Below are 21,821 nucleotides of genomic sequence, written 5' to 3' on the forward strand. Positions count from 1 at the left end.
GTCTTGGTAGGTGGCGTACTTGCAGGTATTGGTCGATTTCTTTCAGATTTTCGTATTTCTTTTTTTTTTTTTTATTGTTGGGGATTCATTGAGGGTACAATAAGCCAGGTTACACTGATTGCAATTGTTAGGTAAAGTCCCTCTTGCAATCATGTCTTGCCCCCATAAAGTGTGACACACACCAAGGCCCCACCCACCTCCCTTCTTCCCTCTTTCTGTTTCCCCCCCCATAACCATAATTGTCATTAATTGTCCTCATATCAAAATTGAGTACATAGGATTCATGCTTCTCCATTCTTGTGATGCTTTACTAAGAATAATATCTTCCACGTCCATCCAGGTTAATACGAAGGATGTAAAGTCTCCATTTTTTTTAATGGCTGAATAGTATTCCATGGTATACATATACCACAGCTTGTTAATCCATTCCTCGGTTGGTGGGCATTTAGGCTGTTTCCACATTTTGGCGATTGTAAATTGAGCTGCAATAAACAGTCTAGTACAAGTGTCCTTATGATAAAAGGATTTCTTTCCTTCTGGGTAAATGCCCAGTAATGGGATTGCAGGATCAAATGGGAGGTCTAGCTTGAGTGCTTTGAGGATTCTCCATACTTCCTTCCAGAAAGGTTGTACTAGTTTGCAGTCCCACCAGCAGTGTAAAAGTGTTCCCTTCTCTCCACATCCACGCCAGCATCTGCAGTTTTGAGATTTTGTGATGTGGGCCATTCTCACTGGGGTTAGATGATATCTCAGGGTTGTTTTGATTTGCATTTCTCTAATATATAGAGATGATGAACATTTTTTCATGTGTTTGTTAGCCATTCGTCTGTCGTCTTTAGAGAAAGTTCTATTCATGTCTCTTGCCCATTGATATAAGGGATTGTTGGCTTTTTTCATGTGGATTAATTTGAGTTCTCTATAGATCCTAGTTATCAAGCTTTTGTCTGATTGAAAATATGCAAATATCCTTTCCCATTGTGTAGGTTGTCTCTTTGCTTTGGTTATTGTCTCCTTAGCTGTACAGAAGCTTTTTAGTTTAATGAAGTCCCATTTGTTTATTTTTGTTGTTGTTGCAATTGCCATGGCAGTCTTCTTCATGAAGTCTTTCCCCAGGCCAATATCTTCCAGTGTTTTTCCTATGCTTTCTTGGAGGGTTTTGATTGTTTCATGCCTTAAGTTTAAGTCCTTTATCCATCTTGAATCAATTTTTGTGAGTGGGGAAAGGTGTGGGTCCAGTTTCAGTCTTTTACATGTAGACATCCAGTTCTCCCAACACCATTTATTGAATAGGGAGTCTTTCCCCCAAGGTATGTTCTTGTTTGGTTTATCAAAGATTAGGTGGTTGTAAGATGTTAGTTTCATTTCTTGGTTTTCCATTCGATTCCAAGTGTCTATGTCTCTGTTTTTGTGCCAGTACCATGCTGTCTTGAGCACTATGGCTTTGTAGTACAGACTAAAATCTGGTATGCTGATGCCCCCAGCTTTATTTTTATTACAGAGAACTGCCTTAGCTATACGGGGTTTTTTCCAGTTCCATACAAAACGCAGAATCATTTTTTCCAAATCTTGAAAGTATGATGTTGGTATTTTGATAGGAATGGCATTGAATAGGTAGATTGCTTTGGGAAGTATGGACATTTTAACAATGTTGATTCTTCCCATCCATGAGCATGGTAAGTTCTTCCATTTGTTAATATCCTCTGCTATTTCCTTTCTGAGGATTTCATAGTTTTCTTTATACAGGTCCTTCACCTCCTTCGTTAGGTATATTCCTAGGTATTTGATTTTCTTTGAGACTATGGTGAAGGGAGTTGTGTCCTTAATTAGCTTCTCATCTTGACTGTTATTGGTGTACACAAAGGCTACTGACTTGTGGACATTGATTTTATATCCTGAAACATTACTGTATTTTTTGATGACTTCTAGGAGTCTTGTGGTTGAGTCTTTGGGGTTCTCTAAGTATAAGATCATGTCGTCAGCAAAGAGGGAGAGTTTGACCTCCTCTGCTCCCATTTGGATTCCCTTTATTTCCTTGTCTTGCCTAATTGTATTGGCTAGAACTTCCAGCACTATGTTGAATAGTAAAGGTGACAGAGGACAACCTTGTCTGGTTCCAGTTCTAAGAGGAAAAGCTTTCAGTTTTACTCCATTCAGTAAAATATTGGCTGTGGGTTTGTCATAGATAGCTTCAATCAGTTTTAGAAATGTGCCACCTATGCCTATACTCTTCAGTGTTCTAATTAGAAAAGGATGCTGGATTTTATCAAATGCTTTTTCTGCATCTATTGAGAGGATCATGTGATCTTTATTTTTGCCTCTGTTAATATGGTGGATAACGTTTATAGACTTGCGTATGTTAAACCAGCCTTGCATCCCTGGGATGAAGCCTACTTGATCATGATGAATGACTTTTTTGATGATAAGCTGTAATCTATTGGCTAGGATTTTGTTGAGAATTTTTGCGTCTATGTTCATGAGTGAGATTGGTCTGAAATTCTCCTTTTTGTTTGGGTCTTTTCCTGGTTTTGGTATCAGGGTGATGTTTGCTTCATAGAATGTGTTGGGGAAGATTCCTTCTTCCTCAATTTTTTGGAATAATTTCTGCAGTACAGGAATAAGCTCTTCCTTGAAGGTTTGATAGAATTCTGGAGTGAAGCCATCTGGACCAGGGCATTTTTTGGTTGGAAGATTTTTTATTGTTTCTTTGATCTCAGTGCTTGAAATTGGTCTGTTCAGGAGCTCTATTTCTTCCTGGCTGAGTCTAGGTAGAGGGTGTGATTCCAAATATTGATCCATTTCTTTCACATTGTCAAATTTCTGGGCATAGAGTTTCTGGTAGTATTCAGAGATGATCTCTTGTATCTCTGTGGGATCAGTTGTTATTTCCCCTTTATCATTTCTGATTGAGGTTACTAGAGATTTTACTTTTCTATTCCTTGTTAGTCTGGCCAATGGTTTATCTATTTTATTTATTTTTTCAAAAAACCAACTCCTTGTTTCATTAATTTTCTGAATGATTCTTTTGTTTTCAATTTCATTGATCTCTGATTTGATTTTGGATATTTCTTTTCTTCTACTGAGTTTAGGCTTAGATTGTTCTTCTTTTTCCAATTCCATAAGATCTCTTGTGAGATTGTTGATGTGCTCTCTTTCAGTTTTTCGAATGTAGGCATCTAAAGCGATGAATTTTCCTCTCAAAACTGCTTTTGCAGTATCCCACAGGTTTTGGTAGCTTGTGTCTTCATTGTTGTTATGCTCAAGGAAGTTAATGATTTCCTGTTTTATTTCTTCCTTCACCCATCTGTTATTCAACAGAAGATTGTTTAGTTTCCATGCCTTTGGGTGGGGTCGAGCATTTTTGTTAGAGTTGAGTTCCACCTTTAGTGCCTTATGGTCTGAGAAGATACAAGGTAAAATTTCAATTCTTTTGATTCTGTTGATATTTGTTTTGTGTCCCAGGATATGATCAATTTTGGAGAATGTTCCGTGGGGTGATGAGAAGAATGTATATTCTTTATCTTTGGGGTGGAGTGTTCTATATGCGTCTATCAAGCACAGTTGTTCTAGAGTCTCATTTAAGTCTCTTATATCCTTGTTTAATTTCTGTTTAGAGGATCTGTCCAGCTCTGTAAGAGGAGTGTTAAAGTCCCCTGTTATGATGGTATTATCAGATATCATATTGCTCAGACTGAGTAAGGTCTGCTTCAAGAATCTGGGAGCATTTAAATTGGGTGCATAAATATTTAGAATTGAAATGTCTTCTTGTTGTATTTTTCCCTTGACCAATATAAAGTGACCATCTTTGTCTTTTTTGACTTTAGTTGCTTTAAATCCACATGTGTCTGAAAATAAGATTGCAACTCCTCTTTTCTTCTGAATTCCATTTGCCTGAAAAATTGTCTTCCAACCCTTGACTCGGAGCTTTAATTTGTCTTTTGAAGCCAGGTGTGTTTCTTGCAGACAGCAAATGGATGGCTTGTGTTTTTTAATCCAGTCAACCAATCTATGTCTCTTCAGTGGGGAATTCAAGCCATTAACATTTATTGAGATAATTGACAAGTGTGGTAGTATTCTATTCATCTTATTTTGTGAGAGTCCATTGCTTAGTTTTATCTTTTGCATCAGTGTGGAGGTTAGGTTCTGTCCTTTAATTTCTGAGTTCTTACTTTGCTGCTGATCCATTGTGGTGGTCAGTGTGCAGAACAGGTTGAAGTATTTCCTGTAGAGCTGGTCTTGTTGTGGCGAATTTCCTCAATGTTTGTATATCCGTAAATGATTTGATTTCTCCGTCAATTTTGAAGCTTAGCTTAGCAGGGTACAGAATTCTGGGCTGAAAATTGTTCTGTTTAAGTAGATTAAAGGTAGATGACCATTGTCTTCTTGCTTGGAAAGTTTCATTAGAGAAGTCTGCGGTCAATCTGATGGATTTGCCCCTGTAGGTCAACTGGCGCTTACTCCTGGCAGCTTGCAGAATCTTTTCTTTGGTCTTGGCTTTGGAGAGGTTCATCACAATGTGTCTTGGAGAAGCTCGGTTAGAGTTGAGGCGACCTGGGGTCCGATATCCCTCTGAAAGCAGTGTGTCAATATCTTTGGTGATATTTGGGAAATTTTCTTTTATAATATTCTCTAGTATGGCTTCCATTCCTCTGGGGCATTCTTCTTCCCCTTCTGGAATTCCTATAACTCGTATGTTGGAACGCTTCATAAAGTCCCATAATTCTGACAGTGAACGTTCTGCTTTCTCTCTCTTCTTTTCTGCCTCTTTTACGATCTGAGTTATCTCAAAAACTTTGTCTTCTACCTCTGAAATTCTTTCTTCTGCATGGTCTAACCTGTTGCTGATACTTTCCATTGCATCTTTAAGTTCCCTGATTGACTGTTTCATTTCCTTCAGCTCTGCTATATCCTTTTTATATTCTTCATATCGTTCATCTCTTATTTGATTCTGTTTTTGAATTTCCTTTTGGTTATTTTCCACTTTATTAACAGTTTCCTTCATTGTTTCCATCATTTCCTTCATTGTTTTCAACATGTGTATTCTAAATTCCCTTTCTGTCATTCCTAACATTTCTGTATAGGTGGAATCCTCTGCAGTAGCTACCTCATGGTCCCTTGGCGGGGTAGTTCTGGACTGGTTCTTCATGTTGCCTGGAGTTTTCTGCTGATTCTTCCTCATGGGTGATTTCTTTTATCTGTTTACTTGCCCTAATTTTCCTTTCAATTCCTCTTGCTCTTTAAGTTCTTGTGCCTGTGGACTAAGGGTTACAGGACCAGAAGGGTGAGAAGGTTTAAGAGCAAAAATGCGATGAAAGAAATGAGGACTGAGTTATAAGAAAAAAAAAATGAAAAAAAAGAAAAATAGAGAAAGGAGAGTGGTTGGGTGAAAGGAATATTGACAAAAAGAAGAGAGGCACAGAAAGAGGGAGACAGAGCAATATAGGTGTACAGTAGGGTACTTTGATACAACCTTAAAAAAAAAAAAAAAACACCTTCTGGGGGTGCCAAGTGGGGTGGTTCCCTTGAGGTCAGCAGCTCTTTGCTAACCTGATCAGACGCAGTACCCCACCTCCACCAAGTAGAGAGGAAAGACAAAAATGCTATAAATCAAACCAAAACAAGCAAACAGAAAACTTTACGGGATAAAATTGGCTGGAAAAACCAAATAATAGTGGTAGAAACACTAACAAAAATGAGGTTCTGATTACTGAAATAGGCAGCAATGGGAAATTATAATTAAACTAGAAAAATTGAGAAAGAAAAAGGATCTGTATGGAAAAGGTTGAACTTAAAAAACAAAACAACAATCTAGAACGTCAAAATAAACAAAAAAAACAACCAAACCAAAAAAAAAACCAAACAAACAAACAAAAAAAAACACACACGCAACCAAAAACAAAGCAGTATGTATATGGGGTTGAATATTGTCTGGGCAACACGTGGTCTTCTGGGGTATGAGATGTTAATCACAGTTCTGATACGACTGGAGGCTGCTAGTTTCTCGAACCCCAGCAGGTAGACACCCTAAATCTCTCTTCAGCCCACTTAAAAGGCACTTTGAACTTGTTCACTTACTGAGCAGAAGCTTTCTCAGGGAAGTGCTTGTTGCTGGAATCACTGCTGAAGTGGCTATCCACTTACCCTGTGTGTCAAAACTGGTCTCCCTCTGCCCCCGAGGGTTAGGGCTGCAAGGCGGCTCAGACCCCGCCCTTAGGCTACTTGGTCGCTGGGTTACCAGCTCCCACCCAATTCCAGCTCTGCGACCCTGAGGGCGGAGCTTGCCAGGGCAGATCGCTCACAATGTCTGCCTGTGACCCAGAGCCAAACTCTATTAGCTCCGTCTGGCTCAGCGGCTCAGACTGGGGCCCTAGACAAAGGCCAGAGTTCTCCACACTCCCGCTCAGGCTCTCCCCAAGGCAGTTCAGCTGAGTGCCAAGTCCAAAGACACCAAAACAGTTCACAGGTAAGGCCTTTCTGGTTTGCAGTCTCGCTGCTACTGAACTTACAGTTGCGGGCGGGTTTAGGCGGATTGAACACACGCGACCACTTGCCGGTTTTCCACTGTTTTAGTCCTCCTCTTGGGGTCCAGAAGTCTCTCGCTGACTCCCTGTATCCTCTCAGGGGTGATGATAGGCAGATCCCACCAGCCAGAGATGCCTGGAGTCCTATATCCCCAGACTCACGGTGCCCAGATGCAAGGAAGCTGTTACTCGGCTGCCATCTTGCTCCACCCTCCCTCAGATTTTCGTATTTCTGAGAGTAGAGTTTCTTGTAATATTTGTTAAGGATTTTTTGAATTTCTGAGGAGTCTGTTGTTATTTTGTCTTTGTCATTTCTGATTGATGAGATTAGAGATTTTACTCTTTTTTTCTCCTGGTTAGGTTGGCCAAAGGTTTATCTATTTTATTGATCTTTTTAAAAAACCAAATTTTGGATTTATTGATCTGTTGTATAATTCTTTTATTTTCAATTTCATTAAATTCTGCTCTGATTTTGGTTATTATTTTTCTTCTCCTGGGTTTGGGGTTGGAATGTTCTTCCTCCTCTAGTTGCTTGAGATGTCCCATTAAGTTATTAATTTCCTCTCTTTCCGTTTTCTTGAGGAAGGCTTGCAGTGCTATAAATTTCCCTCTTAGGACTGCCTTTGCAGTATCCCAGAGGTTCTGGTAATTCGTGTCTTCATTGTTGTTTTGTTCCAAAAATTTGGTGATTTCCTTCTTAATTTCGTCTATAACCCATCTATCCTTCAGCATAAGGTTATTTAGCTTCTGTGTTTTTGTATGGGCATGCATATTCTTGTCGTTATTGAGTTCAACTTTTATTCCACAATGGTCTGAGAAGATGCAAGGAATAATTTCTATTTTTTTAAATTTGCTGAAGTTGGATTTGTGGAGAGCTTGAGCAGGAGTACTGAGAACACTGGACGTTGTATAGGGCCCCAGACTGAGACTTCAGGTTTCCTAATTAGCAACACTGGAAGGAAACACCGAAGCAAAATTATTTTCAATCTAGACAATCACTCAAGTTCCAGTTTTTAAAATTGGAGCATTTAAGAAAATAGCAGATCCCATTTAGACCATAGATGGCCCAGGTGAAGAAACAAGCTCCCAAGAGAATTTAGCCCCCAGAGGGAGTTCAAATCGGAGTAGAGAGAAATCTGAGACAGTTCCTTTGGGGAATGTACTAGATCAGCACTGAACAACAGAAATACCATATCGGCCACATGTGTAGTTTTAAATTTTCTGGTTGTAACATTAAAACTGGTAAAAAAAATAAACAATAGGTGAAATTAAGTTAATTTTGACATGCAGTCAATGTAAATCATATTAATGAGATATATTGCATTCTTTTTTGTTTCAAAGTCTTCAAAATCCATCTTGTGTATTTTACACTCATAGCACATTTCAGTTTGAACCAGTCACATTTCAAGTGCTTAATGACTGCAAGTGATTAGTGGCAACCATATTGAATAGTATAGTGCCAGGCACTCAAAAATGATGGCTAAAAGGCACTGATGAGGTTTAAGTTAAAACTAGATTAAAAACTAGTTATGCAGTATATCTGAACTAAATAGTTCCTTTTTTTTCTGAAGCACTGGTCTTTGCTCCAGGAGGCAATTGGAAGGGATTATTTAGAGTTGGTAATTAACTGGTAACCAAAGTATAAAGTTCAAGGAATAAGTGCTGGGAACATCATAAGCCTGGCAATATCTGAAGACCCGAGCAAATTGGAACAATTAGTTTTTTTAGTAAGAAAACAAAGAGCAGGTTCAATAAGAATAAGGAAGTTAATGAAATGACAAGAAAGAAAGGGCTTTGGTTAGATTGGGAGTTGGGGTGATAACTCAACTCTGTATCTCAAAACTGTTGTAACGTGAGGAGGCCCAGGTGGGACTTTGAACAAAGGGAGTGAAGATGGAAGTCAGACTTAGAAAAGGCCAAGAAGGAATGAAATAAAGGGAGCTGATTGTGTCATGATGGATGAAATCCTAAGATGCTGGTTTCATTTTTCCTATGGTGGTACTGGGAGCTCTCATGGCCACTGGGTGCCAGAGGTCAGAGCCGCGAGTCCATAGGTGAGGTTGTCCCTCGTGCCTCCTGCAAACAAGTTTGTAAACTGGAACCTATCTTCACCTCTCCTCTTTAGTTTCACTTTCTGGTTAACACACCCACACACATACATGTGCACTATTTGTAAAATTCATGCAATACAGAAATGCAGAAAATGTAAGTCTTCAGTAATTAAATTTCCATTCCTTAAGTAATTACTATTATCTCTTTGTCAGTTGTCCTTCTAGGAAGTTTCCTATGTATATATGAGCCTGTTTTATAAAGGAAATTTATATAGTATATTCTGCATGTTATTCTACAACTGGCTCTTTTTACTTAACTATTGTTGATATCTTTCCATGCTGCTAGGTTTTATAGCATTCTTTTTATAGGCTACAGAGTATTTTCTTGTGTATTTCCCCATACATTATTTAAATATCCAGCTGCTAATATGTATGTAGAATGCCTCCATGTTCTTGCTAGTACAATCAGTGCTGCAATAATCATTTTTTTTTTTTGAGACAGAGTCTCACTATGTTGCCCTCCGTAGAGTGCTCACAGCAATCTCCAACTCTTGGGCTTAAGCAATTCTCTTGCCTCAGCCTCCCAAGTAGCTGGGACTACAGGTACCCGCCACAGTGCCTGGCTATTTTTTCTTTTTTTTGCAGTTTTTGGCCAAGGCTGGGTTTGAACCCGCCACCTCTGGCATATGGGGCCGGCGCCCTACTCCTTTGAGCCACAGGCACCGCCCTGCCTGGCTATATTTTTTTGTTGCAATTGTCATTGATGTTTAGTTGGCCCGGGCTGGGTTCAAACCCACTGGCCTGGGTGTATGTGGTTGGCACCGTAACCACGTGCTACAAGCTCCACCTGCAATAATCTTTCTTGCACATATTTCTTTGTGGGTTTGTGAAAGCTTTCTGGAGAAAATTTCTAAAGGTGGGATTATTGAGTCAGAGGGGAGGCACATTTAAGTTTCTGTTAAATCTTGTCAAATTACCTTTTAGATGGGTTGTTATACTTTACATTCCCACCTGTGGAGTGTGAACAGTTGGGCTCCCACACACTTGGCTCAGACCTGTTATTATCAACCTTTAAAATCTTTTCTAGCCTGATAGAATAAGGCTACCTTACAGTGTTTCAGTTCTCTGAGTCTGTGTGACCTGTTCGAATGTCTATCTTTTGCAAATTGCCTGTTAGTGTCCCTGCTAGTTTTTCTATTTGGTGTTTTGTCTTCTGTGTATTGATTTGAAGAAGCCCCTTCTATTATGTAGATAGTCAAATTTTCTCTTTTTTTTTTTTTTTTTTTGGCCGGGGCTTGAACCCGCCACCTCCGGCATATGGGACTGGCGCCCTACTCCTTGAGCCACAGGCGCCGCCCGGTAGTCAAATTTTCTAAAGTATCTTTTAACAGTTTATTCCTTGACTTTCAAGGATAAAATGTTTAAATTTTAGAAAATAAAATGTTTCAATCTTTTTTTTTTTTTTCTTTCTGACTTTGGTCTTATTCAAAGATAGTTTCTCTATAGTAAAATTATACAAACATTTTCCTATATTTAATTCTAGTGTTTTATGATCGTTGTTTTTAAATATTTAAATGTCTGTCCATATGGTATGTATTTTTATATATGATGTGAAGGAGAATGGAACCTTTAAGGAGAGAATTTAAGTACTAGAAATAGCTTTAATTTCTCTGCTTTTTTCCATCACAGGGAAGCACTTGGAGAATATTTAGATGGGAAGAAGGAGAGTGAGGAAGATCAAAGCAAGAGTTACAAACAGAAAGAAGAAAGCAGATTGGTATGACCTGGTTGGCAAATGGGCCTTGTTAGTCTTGGAAGACTAGAGAGCTGGGTGTGGTATCATGTTTTCCGTATTTAGATAGGAGGAAATCAGGTAGTCCATGTTGCTGTTTAGGCAGAGCTGGATTGGAATCATTCCCATTTGAGAGCTCTGTAGGGGTGAGCTTTCAGATTATAGATTTTTTTTTTCTTTTCTTATTTATTTATTTATTTATTTTTTGAGACAGAGTCTCTTTCTGTTGCCAGGGCTATGGTGCAGTGGCATCATCATAACTCACTGCAACTTCAAGCTCCTGAGCTCAAGTGATCCTCCCATCTCAGCCTCTCAAGTAGCTGAGACTGTGGGCGCATGTTACCATGCCTGGCTAATCTCTTTCATGCCCTTCTTTCCTTCCTCCCTCCCTCCCTCCCTCCCTGCCTTTCTTTCTTTCTCTCTCTGTCTCTTCTCTCTCACTCTCTCTCTTTTTTTTTGTAGAGATGGGGTCTCCCTCATGCTCAGGCAGTTCTCAAACTCCTGGCCTCAAGCCGTCCTCCCACCTGGGCATTCCAAAGTGCTAGAATTGCAGGTGTGAGCCACATCGCCCAGCCTCAGATTGTAGTTTTTATATTTAGGTTGTCTCTTCTCTGTTCATGTACTTTAAATGGTTATTCACAATTCACAAGATGAAGTCCAGATGTTTTAGTGTGGACATTCAAAGCTTTTGTCTGTTCCGATGTTAACTTTCCAAATTTATCTCCCATTTTACCTAATCTGGGCCTTCCACTCTAGTGAGGCTGATCCACTCACTCGCTTCTAAGGTGCTTTGTTCATCCCTATTCTGGGCCTTTGGTCATCTGGAATGCCAGGCCCCCTCCATGCTCCTCTTCTTTCCTCCTCTCCATTCCTCTTCTCTCTCTCATTAGGCTACCTTCCAGTTTCTAAGACCATCTCAAATCCCAACTCCTCCTTGGATACTCCCTCAACTCCTTTAATCTACACATTAAATACTTCTTGTCTATGCCATTCATTTCATTTTAGATAGTTTTCTGTCTTGTATAACTTTTCAAATGTATGTGCAGGTAGCATCCTTAATGAAACTGTAAGAGCTGTCTCCTAGCTGCGTAAGTAGTGTGTTGTTTGTATTCAATAAACAAAAAGAAAAGCATTGATTGCTCTCCTGGGGCAATGAGGGGGCTCCTGGAATCCTTAATAAAGGACTTGGAACAGGAGGGATAAATAGCAAACCAGAACTGGCAAAATGCTGCATGTAATCAATGCTAAGTGAAAAACATAGACAGTGTTACCATGTGAATTGAGATCCAGAAAACAGCTCACCAAGCTGGCCTGGTCGGGGAAGGTTATATGGAGAAAGTAGGATTTGAGCAGTCTTTGGAAAATAGGTGGAGAGCAGAGAGATCATTTCTACCAGAAATAAGTGCACTTACTGCAAGAAAAAAATATTTAAGTTACTGAACATGATTATAGAGATATATAGAGGTAATTGAATAACTTGTATTGTGTTGGGGATAAGAAATTTCACTGTAGTAGAAAGAATATTGGATTGATGTGGATTCTTGTTCCGGATTTCTCACCTACTGTACAGTAGATGATTCACATGTCTGTGTTTGTTTAAAGTCAGTGATCTCTCAGCATTTCTGAGTAGGATAAAAGTACCTGCCACCTTCGGTATATGGGGCCGGCACCCCACCCACTGAGCCACAGGTGCCGCCCCTGAGCCCTCTTTGAGTGCAATACCAAAGAGATAGTATTTTTTTTATTAGTCAGTTTTCAAGGTTCCTCTCACTTAGGACTTAAGTAGTAAAGGGCACTGGCTTTGAGGGAAAATGGGTACCCCCAAAAGCTCCTTTCCTCAAGATCAAAGTGTTGATGACCAGTTCTTACCTAAGGCCTGATCAGGCAGGGTCCTGCCTTTTACCCCATCCTTTATCAATCATTTAAATTAAAAAATATTATTCTTGTGTCCTGTATAATCTTTACTAAAACTTTTTTTTTTTTGTAGAGACAGAGTCTCACTGTACCACCCTCGGGTAGAGTGCCAGGGCGTCACACGGCTCACAGCAACCTCTAACTCTTGGGCTTACGCGATTCTCTTGTCTCAGCCTCCCGAGCAGCTGGGACTACAGGCACCTGCTACAATGCCTGGCTATTTTTCTGTTATTGTTGTCATTGTTGTTTAGCAGGCCCCGCCGGGTTTGAACCCACTAGCCCGGTGCATGTGGCTGGTACCCTAACCACTGAGCTACAGGCACCAAGCCTATGTACTCTAACTTTATAAAGCTATGTTTTATTCTAAATGCTTTATTGTTCTACCATTTATATTTTGGTCTATAACTATCTGGAATTGATTTTTGTGTATTGTGTAAGGATAAGGATAAGCAAAGTTCAGTTTCTACATAGATTTTGTTAATTTGTTTGTTTGTTTGTTTAATGTAGTGGTTAATCATAGCTCACTGGAGCCTTGAACTCCTGGGCTCAAGCTATCCTCCTGCCTCAACCTCTTGACTAGCTGGGACTACAGGTTCTTGCCACTGCACCAGTGACCTTACCAACTTCACTTGTTAATTTTCATAGTTCATTGTAGGTTCTTTTTCTAAAAAATTTACATATATAATCATATCATCTGAAAATAATGACAGTTTTATTTCTTTTTATTCTGTTTTTACACTTTTTATTTCTATTGTGGTAGTTAGGTCCTTTAGCCCATGGATTATACATTTGTTTATCTAAAAAATTTTTTTGAGACAGAGTCTCACTCTGTTGCCCTCAGTAGAGTGCCGTGGCATCACAGCTCACAGGAACCTCCAACTCTTGGGTTTACTCGATTCTTCTACCTCAGCCTTCCAAGTAGCTAGGACTATAGGTGCCCACCACAATGCCTGGCTATTTTTTTTTTGTTGTTGCTGTTGTTGTTGTTGTTGGAGTTGTCATTGTTGTTTTAGCTGGCCTGGGGTGGGCTGGCCTCTTGGTGTATGTGGCTAGTGCCATAACCACTGCACTACGGGCACCAAGCTGGCTATTTTTTTTTGTTGTTGCAGTTGTCATTGTTGTTTAGCTGGCCCGGGCCAGGTTTGAACCTGCCAGCCTCAGTGTATATGCTAAGCACCGTAACCGCTGTGCCATAGGCACCAAACTGGATTATAAATTTAATCAATTAAAATCCCAACATGTTTTTTCTCTATTTTTTGAGACAGAGTCTCATGATGTTGCCCTCAGTAGAGTGCTATGGCATCACAGCTCATAGCAACCTCAAACTCTTGGGCTTAAGTGAGTCTCTTGCCTCAGCCTCCTGAGTAGCTGGGACTACAGGCGCCTGCCACAACTCCCAGCTATTAAATCCCAACATGTTTTTTTTTTTTTTTTTTTTTTTGTAGAGACAGAGTCTCACTGTACCGCCCTCGGATAGAGTGCCGTGGCATCACACGGCTCACAGCAACCTCTAACTCTTGGGCTTACGTGATTCTCTTGCCTCAGCCTCCCGAGCAGCTGGGACTACAGGCGCCCGCCACAACGCCCAGCTATTTTTTTGTTGCAGTTTGGTCGGGGCTGGGTTTGAACCCACCACCCTCGGCATATGGAGCCAGCGCCCTACTCACTGAGCCACAGGCGCCGCCCCCAACATGTTTTTAAGAGTAGAAATCAACAACTGATTCTAAAATTATTTATTTATTTATTTTTGTATTTATAGGTTTATAATAAGGGATATTACAAAGGATATAGATGAAGAGATGGGTAGGGCAAGGTATCGGGGAAGGGGCTTGGAACTTCCATTCCTTTCCAGGGTATGCTATACTCCAGGAACCTCTGTATGAGTTTAGCTCTGATTCTAAAATTTCTATGGAAATTCAGAGTCAAGAACAGCTAAGGCAATCTAGGAGAAAAGCAGAGGTGGAGGACTTACCCTACCATGTATTGAGACCTGTTATAAAGCTACAATAATTAAAACAATGTTGTGTAGAAGTGGTGACCATAGGGGTCTATGTCTTGCTCTGTTCCTCCTGTTGATGTACCCCCCCAATTGGCCTCCCCAAATCTGCTTGGAGCCCCAGTTCCCCCTTTAGATCACTGAGTCTCAGAGAACCCAAAATTGCTTGCTTAAATAGTTCTGAATCTACCTTAAAGGCCTGCATCAGTCTCTTCCCAGGGTCTGTCCTGCTGAGGGCAAATGAGGCCATTGTTATGCAAGCCCTCAGCCTGAGGGAGGCCCAGGGGCTGTAGTTGGAGTTGGGATGTGCAGTTTGGGATATCCATGTAATTGCAGGACAGACCTGCGGGTGGGCTGAGGGGTGGAGGCTGAGGCTGATGAGTAGAAGTCCAAGGTATAGTCTGAATTCAAACTAGGACTTCTGAAGATATTGAAGTAGGAGGGTAGAATACGTTTTTACATGGTATTATAATTTTTAAATATTTAGACAGATGGTATGTAGACCTTCATTTAAACTCTTTTCTTAGAGCTCATAAGTGTTAGAAGTGTGTCTGTTGGTCTATAAGTGACTGTTAAATTTGGGTTTTAAATTTTACTTTGAGTCTTAAATACTTGCTTTATATATAAGCATTGAGTAGACAATATAAATGTTCACACTGAGTAGCAAATAGAAAGTTGCTCGAAATTGCAAGAAAACCATTACTTCCTTATGGATGTAAAACCATTTGGTATAAGCGATAAAGCTGCAGGCCTGAAAAATAAACATAGAGTGCCATGGAGACCTGGGTCAAAGCTCTCTTCTGTCTTCATTGGAACTACATGTCAGTTTCCATAGAACAGCAAGGTAGAGTGATGTCTCTGGCCATTTCAGTGACTCCTTGCTTTAGAGGTTTTATAGATTCTTAATTCAGAAATGATTTGAAAGTTTTTAGGTTTCAAAACAGACTTGGGAAAACTGAGGCAAAACCTAAGGATACTGGAAGATTTTTTTCTTTTTTTGAGACAGAGTCTTATGATGTCACCCTCGGAGAGTGCCATTGTGTCACAGCTCACAGCAAGCTCAAACTCTTGGGCTCAAGTGATCCTCTTGCCTCAGCTTCCCAAATAGCTGAGACTACAGGCACCTACACTAAACTCAGATTTTTTTTTTTTAAAGATGAGGTCTTGTTCTTGCTCAGGCTGGTCTTGAACTGGTGAGCTCAAGCAATCACCCATTTCGGCCTCCCAGAGTGCTTGGATTACAGGTGTGAGCCACTGTACCAAGCCTCGTTTGAACTTTTTTGTTGCGAGGACTTATCATCTTGAAATCATAACATCACAATAAGCCTAGGAGTGAAGATATTGAGTGTGCAATTTACAAAGAGGGATTTAGAAAGGTGGCACTGACAGCAAAATCTCTGAGCCCATTAAGGGAGAGGGCAGTGCAGCCAGCTATAATTTTTTCCTCTATTACAGCAGTTCTCAACCTGTGGGTCACGACCCCTTTGGGGGTTGAATGACCCTTTCACAGAGGTCGCCTAAGATCATCCTGCATATCAAATTTTTACATTATGATTCATAACAGTAGCAAAATTACAGCTGTGAAGTAGCAACAAAAATAATTTTATGGTTGGGGGTCACCACAACATGAGGAACTGTATTAAAAGGTCACGGCATTAGGAAGGTTGAGAATCACTGCTCTATTAGAACCTATGTAACAAAAGAGTCCACATATCATTACCTGCAATAGGTAGAAGCTCATTGCTGTGCCTCACTCGATACCTCTAAATGTAAGCAGTCCAGGGCTGATATGGGGGCTGCTTGATGCTAGAACGTCAGCCACTTCTGCTGTTGCTTATGTTGCCTTCTTCTGCTCATCACTCCATAATTTAGCCCCATGTTCCTGCCTGGGAGAAGGGATAGGAGGGAGGCAGCAGAGGGTACATCTTTTCTGTTAAAGGCACAATTCAGAAGTAGCACAATTAAGTTTGTGAACTTGCCACTGTGCACTTATGTTGGCAGCACTGTACAAACAACTGAGTAAGATTTCATAACCTTGGTATATCAGTGTCTCACAGCTGTGTTTGTGTGGACATATAGTGGTGTCTTGCTGAGTGGCATTCGTTATTGTTATTGTGTATTTTTGTGTGTCGTGAGAATGTTGGAGAGCAAGCATTCATAAATTTCTTGTTAACCTGGCAAGAGTGGAGGTGAAATCAGGGACATGTTAGTCCAAGTTTATGGGGATAATGACGTAAGAAATGGCATGGTACAAATAGATTAAATGTCTTTCTTTTTTTTTTTCTTTTTTTTTTGTATGTCTGCATTTCCTTTGTAGCCCTGAGAGAACTTTTTTTTTTTATTAAATCATAACTGTATACATTGATATGATCATGGGGCATCATACACTCGCTTCATAAACCATTTGACACATTTTTATCACAGTGGTTAACATAGCCTTTCCGGCGTTATCTCAGTTACTGTGCCAAAACATTTACATTCTACATTTACCAAGTTTTGCAAATACCCCTGTAAGATGCACCACAGGTGTGATCCCACCGATCCCCCTCCCTCTACCCACCCCCTCCCCCTTTCCCACTTCCCCCTATTGCTAAGTTGTAGCTGGGTTATAGCTTTCATGTGAGAGTCCCAAATTAGTTTCATAGTAGGGCTGTGTACATTGGGTACTTTTTCTTCCATTCTTGGGATACTTTACTAAGAAGAATATGTTCCAGCTCCATCCATGTAAACATGAAAGAGGTAAAGTCTCCATCTTTCTTTAAGGCTGCATAGTATTCCATGGTATACATATACCACAATTTATTAATCCATTCGTGGATCGATGGGCACTTGGGCTTTTTCCATGACTTAGCTATTATGAATTGGGCTGCAATAAACATTCTGGTACAAATATCTTTGTTATGTTGTGATTTTTGGTCTTCTGGGTATATGCCCAGCAGAGGAATTACAGGATTGAATGGCAGATCTATTTTTAGATCTCTGAGTGTTCTCCATATATCTTTCCAAAAGGAATGTATTAATTTGCATTCCCACCAGCAGTGCAGAAGTGTTCCCTTTTCTCCGCATCCACGCCAACATCTCTGGTCTTGAGATTTTGTGATATAGGCTAGTCTCATTGGAGTTAGATGATATCTCAAAGTAGTTTTGATTTGCATTTCTCTGATGATTAAAGATGATGAGCATTTTTTCATATGTCTGAAGGCCTTGCGCCTGTCTTCAGAAACTTCAGAGAAGTTTCTGTTCAACTCCCTTGCCCAGCCTGCGATGGGATTCCTTGTTTTTTTCTTGCTGATGCGTTTGAGTTCTCTGTGGATTCTGGTTATTAAACCTTTGTCAGAGATATACCCTGCAAATATCTTCTCCCATTCTGAGGGCTGTCTGCTTGCTCTACTTACTGTGTTCTTAGCTGTGCAGAAGCTTTTTATCAAGTTTGATAAAGTCCCAGTAGTGTATTTTTGAAGCTGCTTCAATTGCCCGGGGGGTTCTCCTCATGAAATACTCACCCAGACCAATTTCTTCAAGGGTTTTCCCTGCATTCTCCTCTAGTATTTTTATAGTTTCATGTCTTAAGTTTAGATCTTTAATCCAATGAGAGTCTATCTTAGTTAATGGTGAAAGGGGTGGGTCCAATTTCAGTCTTCTGCAGGTTGCCAGCCAGTTCACCCAGCACCATTTGTTAAATAGGGAATCTTTTCCCCACTGAATGTTTTTAATTGGCTTGTCAAAAATCAAATAGCGGTAAGTAGCTGGATTCATCTCTTGGTTCTGTATTCTGTTCCAGATATCTACTTCTCTGTTTTTGTGCCAATACCATGCTGTTTTGATCACTATCGATTTGTAGTAAAGTCTGAGGTCTGGTAGTGTGATTCCTCCTGTTTTGTTTTTATTTCTGAGTAATGTCTTGGCTATTTGAGGTTTTTTCTGATTCCATATAAAACGAAGTAATGTTTTTTCAAGATCTTTAAAATATGACAGTGGAGCTTTAATAGGGAGTGCGTTGAAATTATATATTGCTTTGGGTAGTATGGACATTTTGATAATGTTGATTCTTCCCAGCCATGAGCATGGTATGTTTTTCCATTTGTTAACATTTTCAGCTATTTCTTTTGTTTTCAATTTCATTTAATTCTGCTCTAATTTTGGTTATTTCTTTTCTTCTACTGGGTTTGGGGTTGGAATGTTCTTCCTTTTCCAGTTGCGTGAGATGTCCCATTAAGTTGTTAACTTCCTCTCTTTCCGTTCTCTTGAGGAAGGCTTGCAGTGCTATAAATTTCCCTCTTAGAACTGCCTTTGCGGTGTCTCAGAGGTTCTGATAGTTTGTGTCTTCATTGTCGTTTTGTTCCAAAAAATTGGCGATTTCTTTCTTAATCTCATCTCTGACCCAGCTATCATTCAGCATAAGGTTATTTAACTTCCATGTTTTTGTATGGGTATGCAGATTCCTGTTGTTACTCAATTCAAGTTTTATTCCATGATGGTCCGAGAAGATGCATGGAATAATTTCTATTCCTTTAAATTTACTGAGGTTAGACTTGTGACCTAAAATGTGGTCAATTTTGGAGTAAGTTCTGTGGGCTGATGAGAAGTATGTGTATTCAGTTTTGTTGGGATGAAATGTTCTGTAGATGTCTGCTAAATCTAAATATTGGATGGTTAGGTTTAAATCTAAGATTTCTTTGCTCAGCTTCTTTCTGGAGGATCGATCCAACACTGCCAAGGGAGTGTTGAAATCTCCGACGATTATGGAGCTGGAGGAAATCAAGTTACTCATGTCTGTTAGAGTTTCTCTTATAAATTGAGGTGCATTCTGGTTGGGTGCATAGATATTAATAATTGAGATCTCATCATAGTGAGTATTACCCTTAACAAATATGAAGTGACCATTCTTGTCCTTCCTTACTTTTGATGGTTTAAAGCCTCTTGTATCTGCAAATAAAATTGCAACACCTGCTTTTTTCTGATTACCATTTGCCTGAAATATGGATGACCATCCTTTCACCCTGAGTCTGTATTTGTCTTTTAAGTTGAGATGTGACTCTTGTATGCAACAAATATCTGGCCTGAGTTTGTTTTTTTTTTTTCCAGCACTGACCTGGCGGGCGGGGGTCTCTCAGCACACGTCAGTTCCCTCCCACAGGCAGTGAACTGAGAGCTGCCTTTGCTGCCCGCCTCTGCCGGCCAGCTTTATTGTTCAGTCATCCAGGAATCTTTTTTTTTTTTTTTTTATGCTTGTCTTGTAACATTTTTATTACAAGTTATATTATCCTGTTTCACTGTTAATATTGTTCACAATTTTAAAATATTGATAAACTTTGCCATGTTCTCCAAGTTCCTCAAAGCAAAAATTAAATTTTAGTTTTGATGAAGTATATATATATATATTTTTTTTTATTGTTGGGGATTCATTGAGGGTACAATAAGCCAGTTACACTGATTGCAATTGTTAGGTAAAGTCCCTCTTGCAATCATGTCTTGCCCCCATAAAGTGTGACACACACTAAGGCCCCACCCTCCTCCCTCCATCCCTCTTTCTGCTTCCCCCCCCATAACCTTAATTGTCATTAATTGTCCTCATATCAAGATTGAGTACATAGGATTCATGCTTCTCCATTTTTGTGATGCTTTACTAAGAATAATGTCTTCCACTTCCATCCAGGTTAATACGAAGGATGTAAAGTCTCCATTTTTTTTAATAGCTGAATAGTATTCCACGGTATACATATACCACAGCTTGTTAATCCATTCCTGGGTTGGTGGGCATTTAGGCTGTTTCCACATTTTGGCAATGGTAAATTGAGCTGCAATAAACAGTCTAGTACAAGTGTCCTTATGATAAAAGGATTTTTTTCCTTCTGGGTAGATGCCCAGTAATGGGATTGCAGGATCGAATGGGAGGTCTAGGTTGAGTGCTTTGAGGTTTCTCCATACTTCCTTCCAGAAAGGTTGTACTAGTTTGCAGTCCCACCAGCAGTGCAAAAGTGTTCCCTTCTCTCCACATCCACGCCAGCATCTGCAGTTTTGAGATTTTGTGATGTGGGCCATTCTCACTGGGGTTAGATAATATCTCAGGGTTGTTTTGATTTGCATTTCTCTAATATATAGAGATGATGAACAGTTTTTCATGTGTTTGTTAGCCATTCTTCTGTCATCTTTAGAGAAAGTTCTATTCATGTCTCTTGCCCATTGATATAAGGGATTGTTGGCTTTTTTCATGTGGATTAATTTGAGTTCTCTATAGATCCTGGTTATCAAGCTTTTGTCTGATTGAAAATATGCAAATATCCTTTCCCATTGTGTAGGTTGTCTCTTTGCTTTGGTTATTGTGTCCTTAGCTGTACAGAAGCTTTTCAGTTTAATGAAGTCCCATTTGTTTATTTTTGTTGTTGTTGCAATTGCCATGGCAGTCTTCTTCATGAAGTCTTCCCCCAGGCCAATATCTTCCAGTGTTTTTCCTATGCTTTCTTGCAGGATTTTTATTGCTTCATGCCTTAAGTTTAAGTCCTTTATCCATCTTGAATCAATTTTTGTGAGTGGGGAAAGGTGTGGGTCCAGTTTCAGTCTTTTACATGTAGACATCCAGTTCTCCCAACACCATTTATTGAATAGGGAGTCTTTCCCCCAAGGTAAGTTCTTGTTTGGTTTATCAAAGATTAGGTGGTTGTAAGATGTTAGTTTCATTCCTTGGTGTTCAATTCGATTCCAAGTGTCTATGTCTCTGTTTTTGTGCCAGTACCATGCTGTCTTGACCACTATGGCTTTGTAGTACAGACTAAAATCTGGTATGCTGATGCCCCCAGCTTTATTTTTGTTACTAAGAACTGCCTTAGCTATACGGGGTTTTTTCCGGTTCCATACAAAACGCAGAATCATTTTTTCCAAATCTTGAAAGTACGATGTAGGTACTTTGATAGGAATGGCATTGAATAGGTAGATAGCTTTGGGAAGTATAGACATTTTAACAATGTTGATTCTTCCCATCCATGAGCATGGTATGTTCTTCCATTTGTTAAAATCCTCTGCTATTTCCTTTCTGAGGATTTCATAGTTTTCTTTATAGAGGTCCTTCACCTCCTTCGTTAGGTATATTCCTAGGTATTTCATTTTCTTTGAAACTATGGTGAAGGGAGTTGTGTCCTTAATTAGCTTCTCATCTTGACTGTTATTGGTGTATACAAAGGCTACTGACTTGTGGACATTGATTTTATATCCTGAAACATTACTGTATTTTTTGATGACTTCTAGGAGTCTTGTGGTTGAGTCTTTGGGGTTCTCTAAGTATAAGATCATGTCATCAGCAAAGAGGGAGAGTTTGACCTCCTCTGCTCCCATTTGGATTCCCTTTATTTCCTTGTCTTGCCTAATTGTATTGGCTAGAACTTCCAGCACTATGTTGAATAGTAAAGGTGACAGAGGACAACCTTGTCTGGTTCCAGTTCTAAGAGGAAAAGCTTTCAGTTTTACTCCATTCAGTAAAATATTGGCTGTGGGTTTGTCATAGATAGCTTCAATCAGTTTTAGAAATGTGCCACCTATGCCTATACTCTTCAGTG

The 21,821-nt window shown here is 39.7% G+C and overlaps 1 protein-coding gene across 3 annotated transcripts in view; it reads left to right on the forward strand.

The window, feature by feature from the left end:
- Positions 1-21,821, forward strand: part of DRC1 (dynein regulatory complex subunit 1) — a 72,012-nt gene that overhangs the window by 7,239 nt on the left and 42,952 nt on the right. For all 3 annotated transcript variants that reach the window (XM_053589647.1, XM_053589648.1, XM_053589649.1), the window contains exon 2: positions 10,259-10,346. In XM_053589647.1, the coding sequence (XP_053445622.1) occupies positions 10,259-10,346 (88 nt within the window). The remainder of the gene's footprint in view (positions 1-10,258; positions 10,347-21,821) is intronic.

The sequence above is a fragment of the Nycticebus coucang genome, chromosome 4 (genome assembly GCF_027406575.1).
Source record: "Nycticebus coucang isolate mNycCou1 chromosome 4, mNycCou1.pri, whole genome shotgun sequence".
Lineage (NCBI taxonomy): Eukaryota > Metazoa > Chordata > Mammalia > Primates > Lorisidae > Nycticebus > Nycticebus coucang.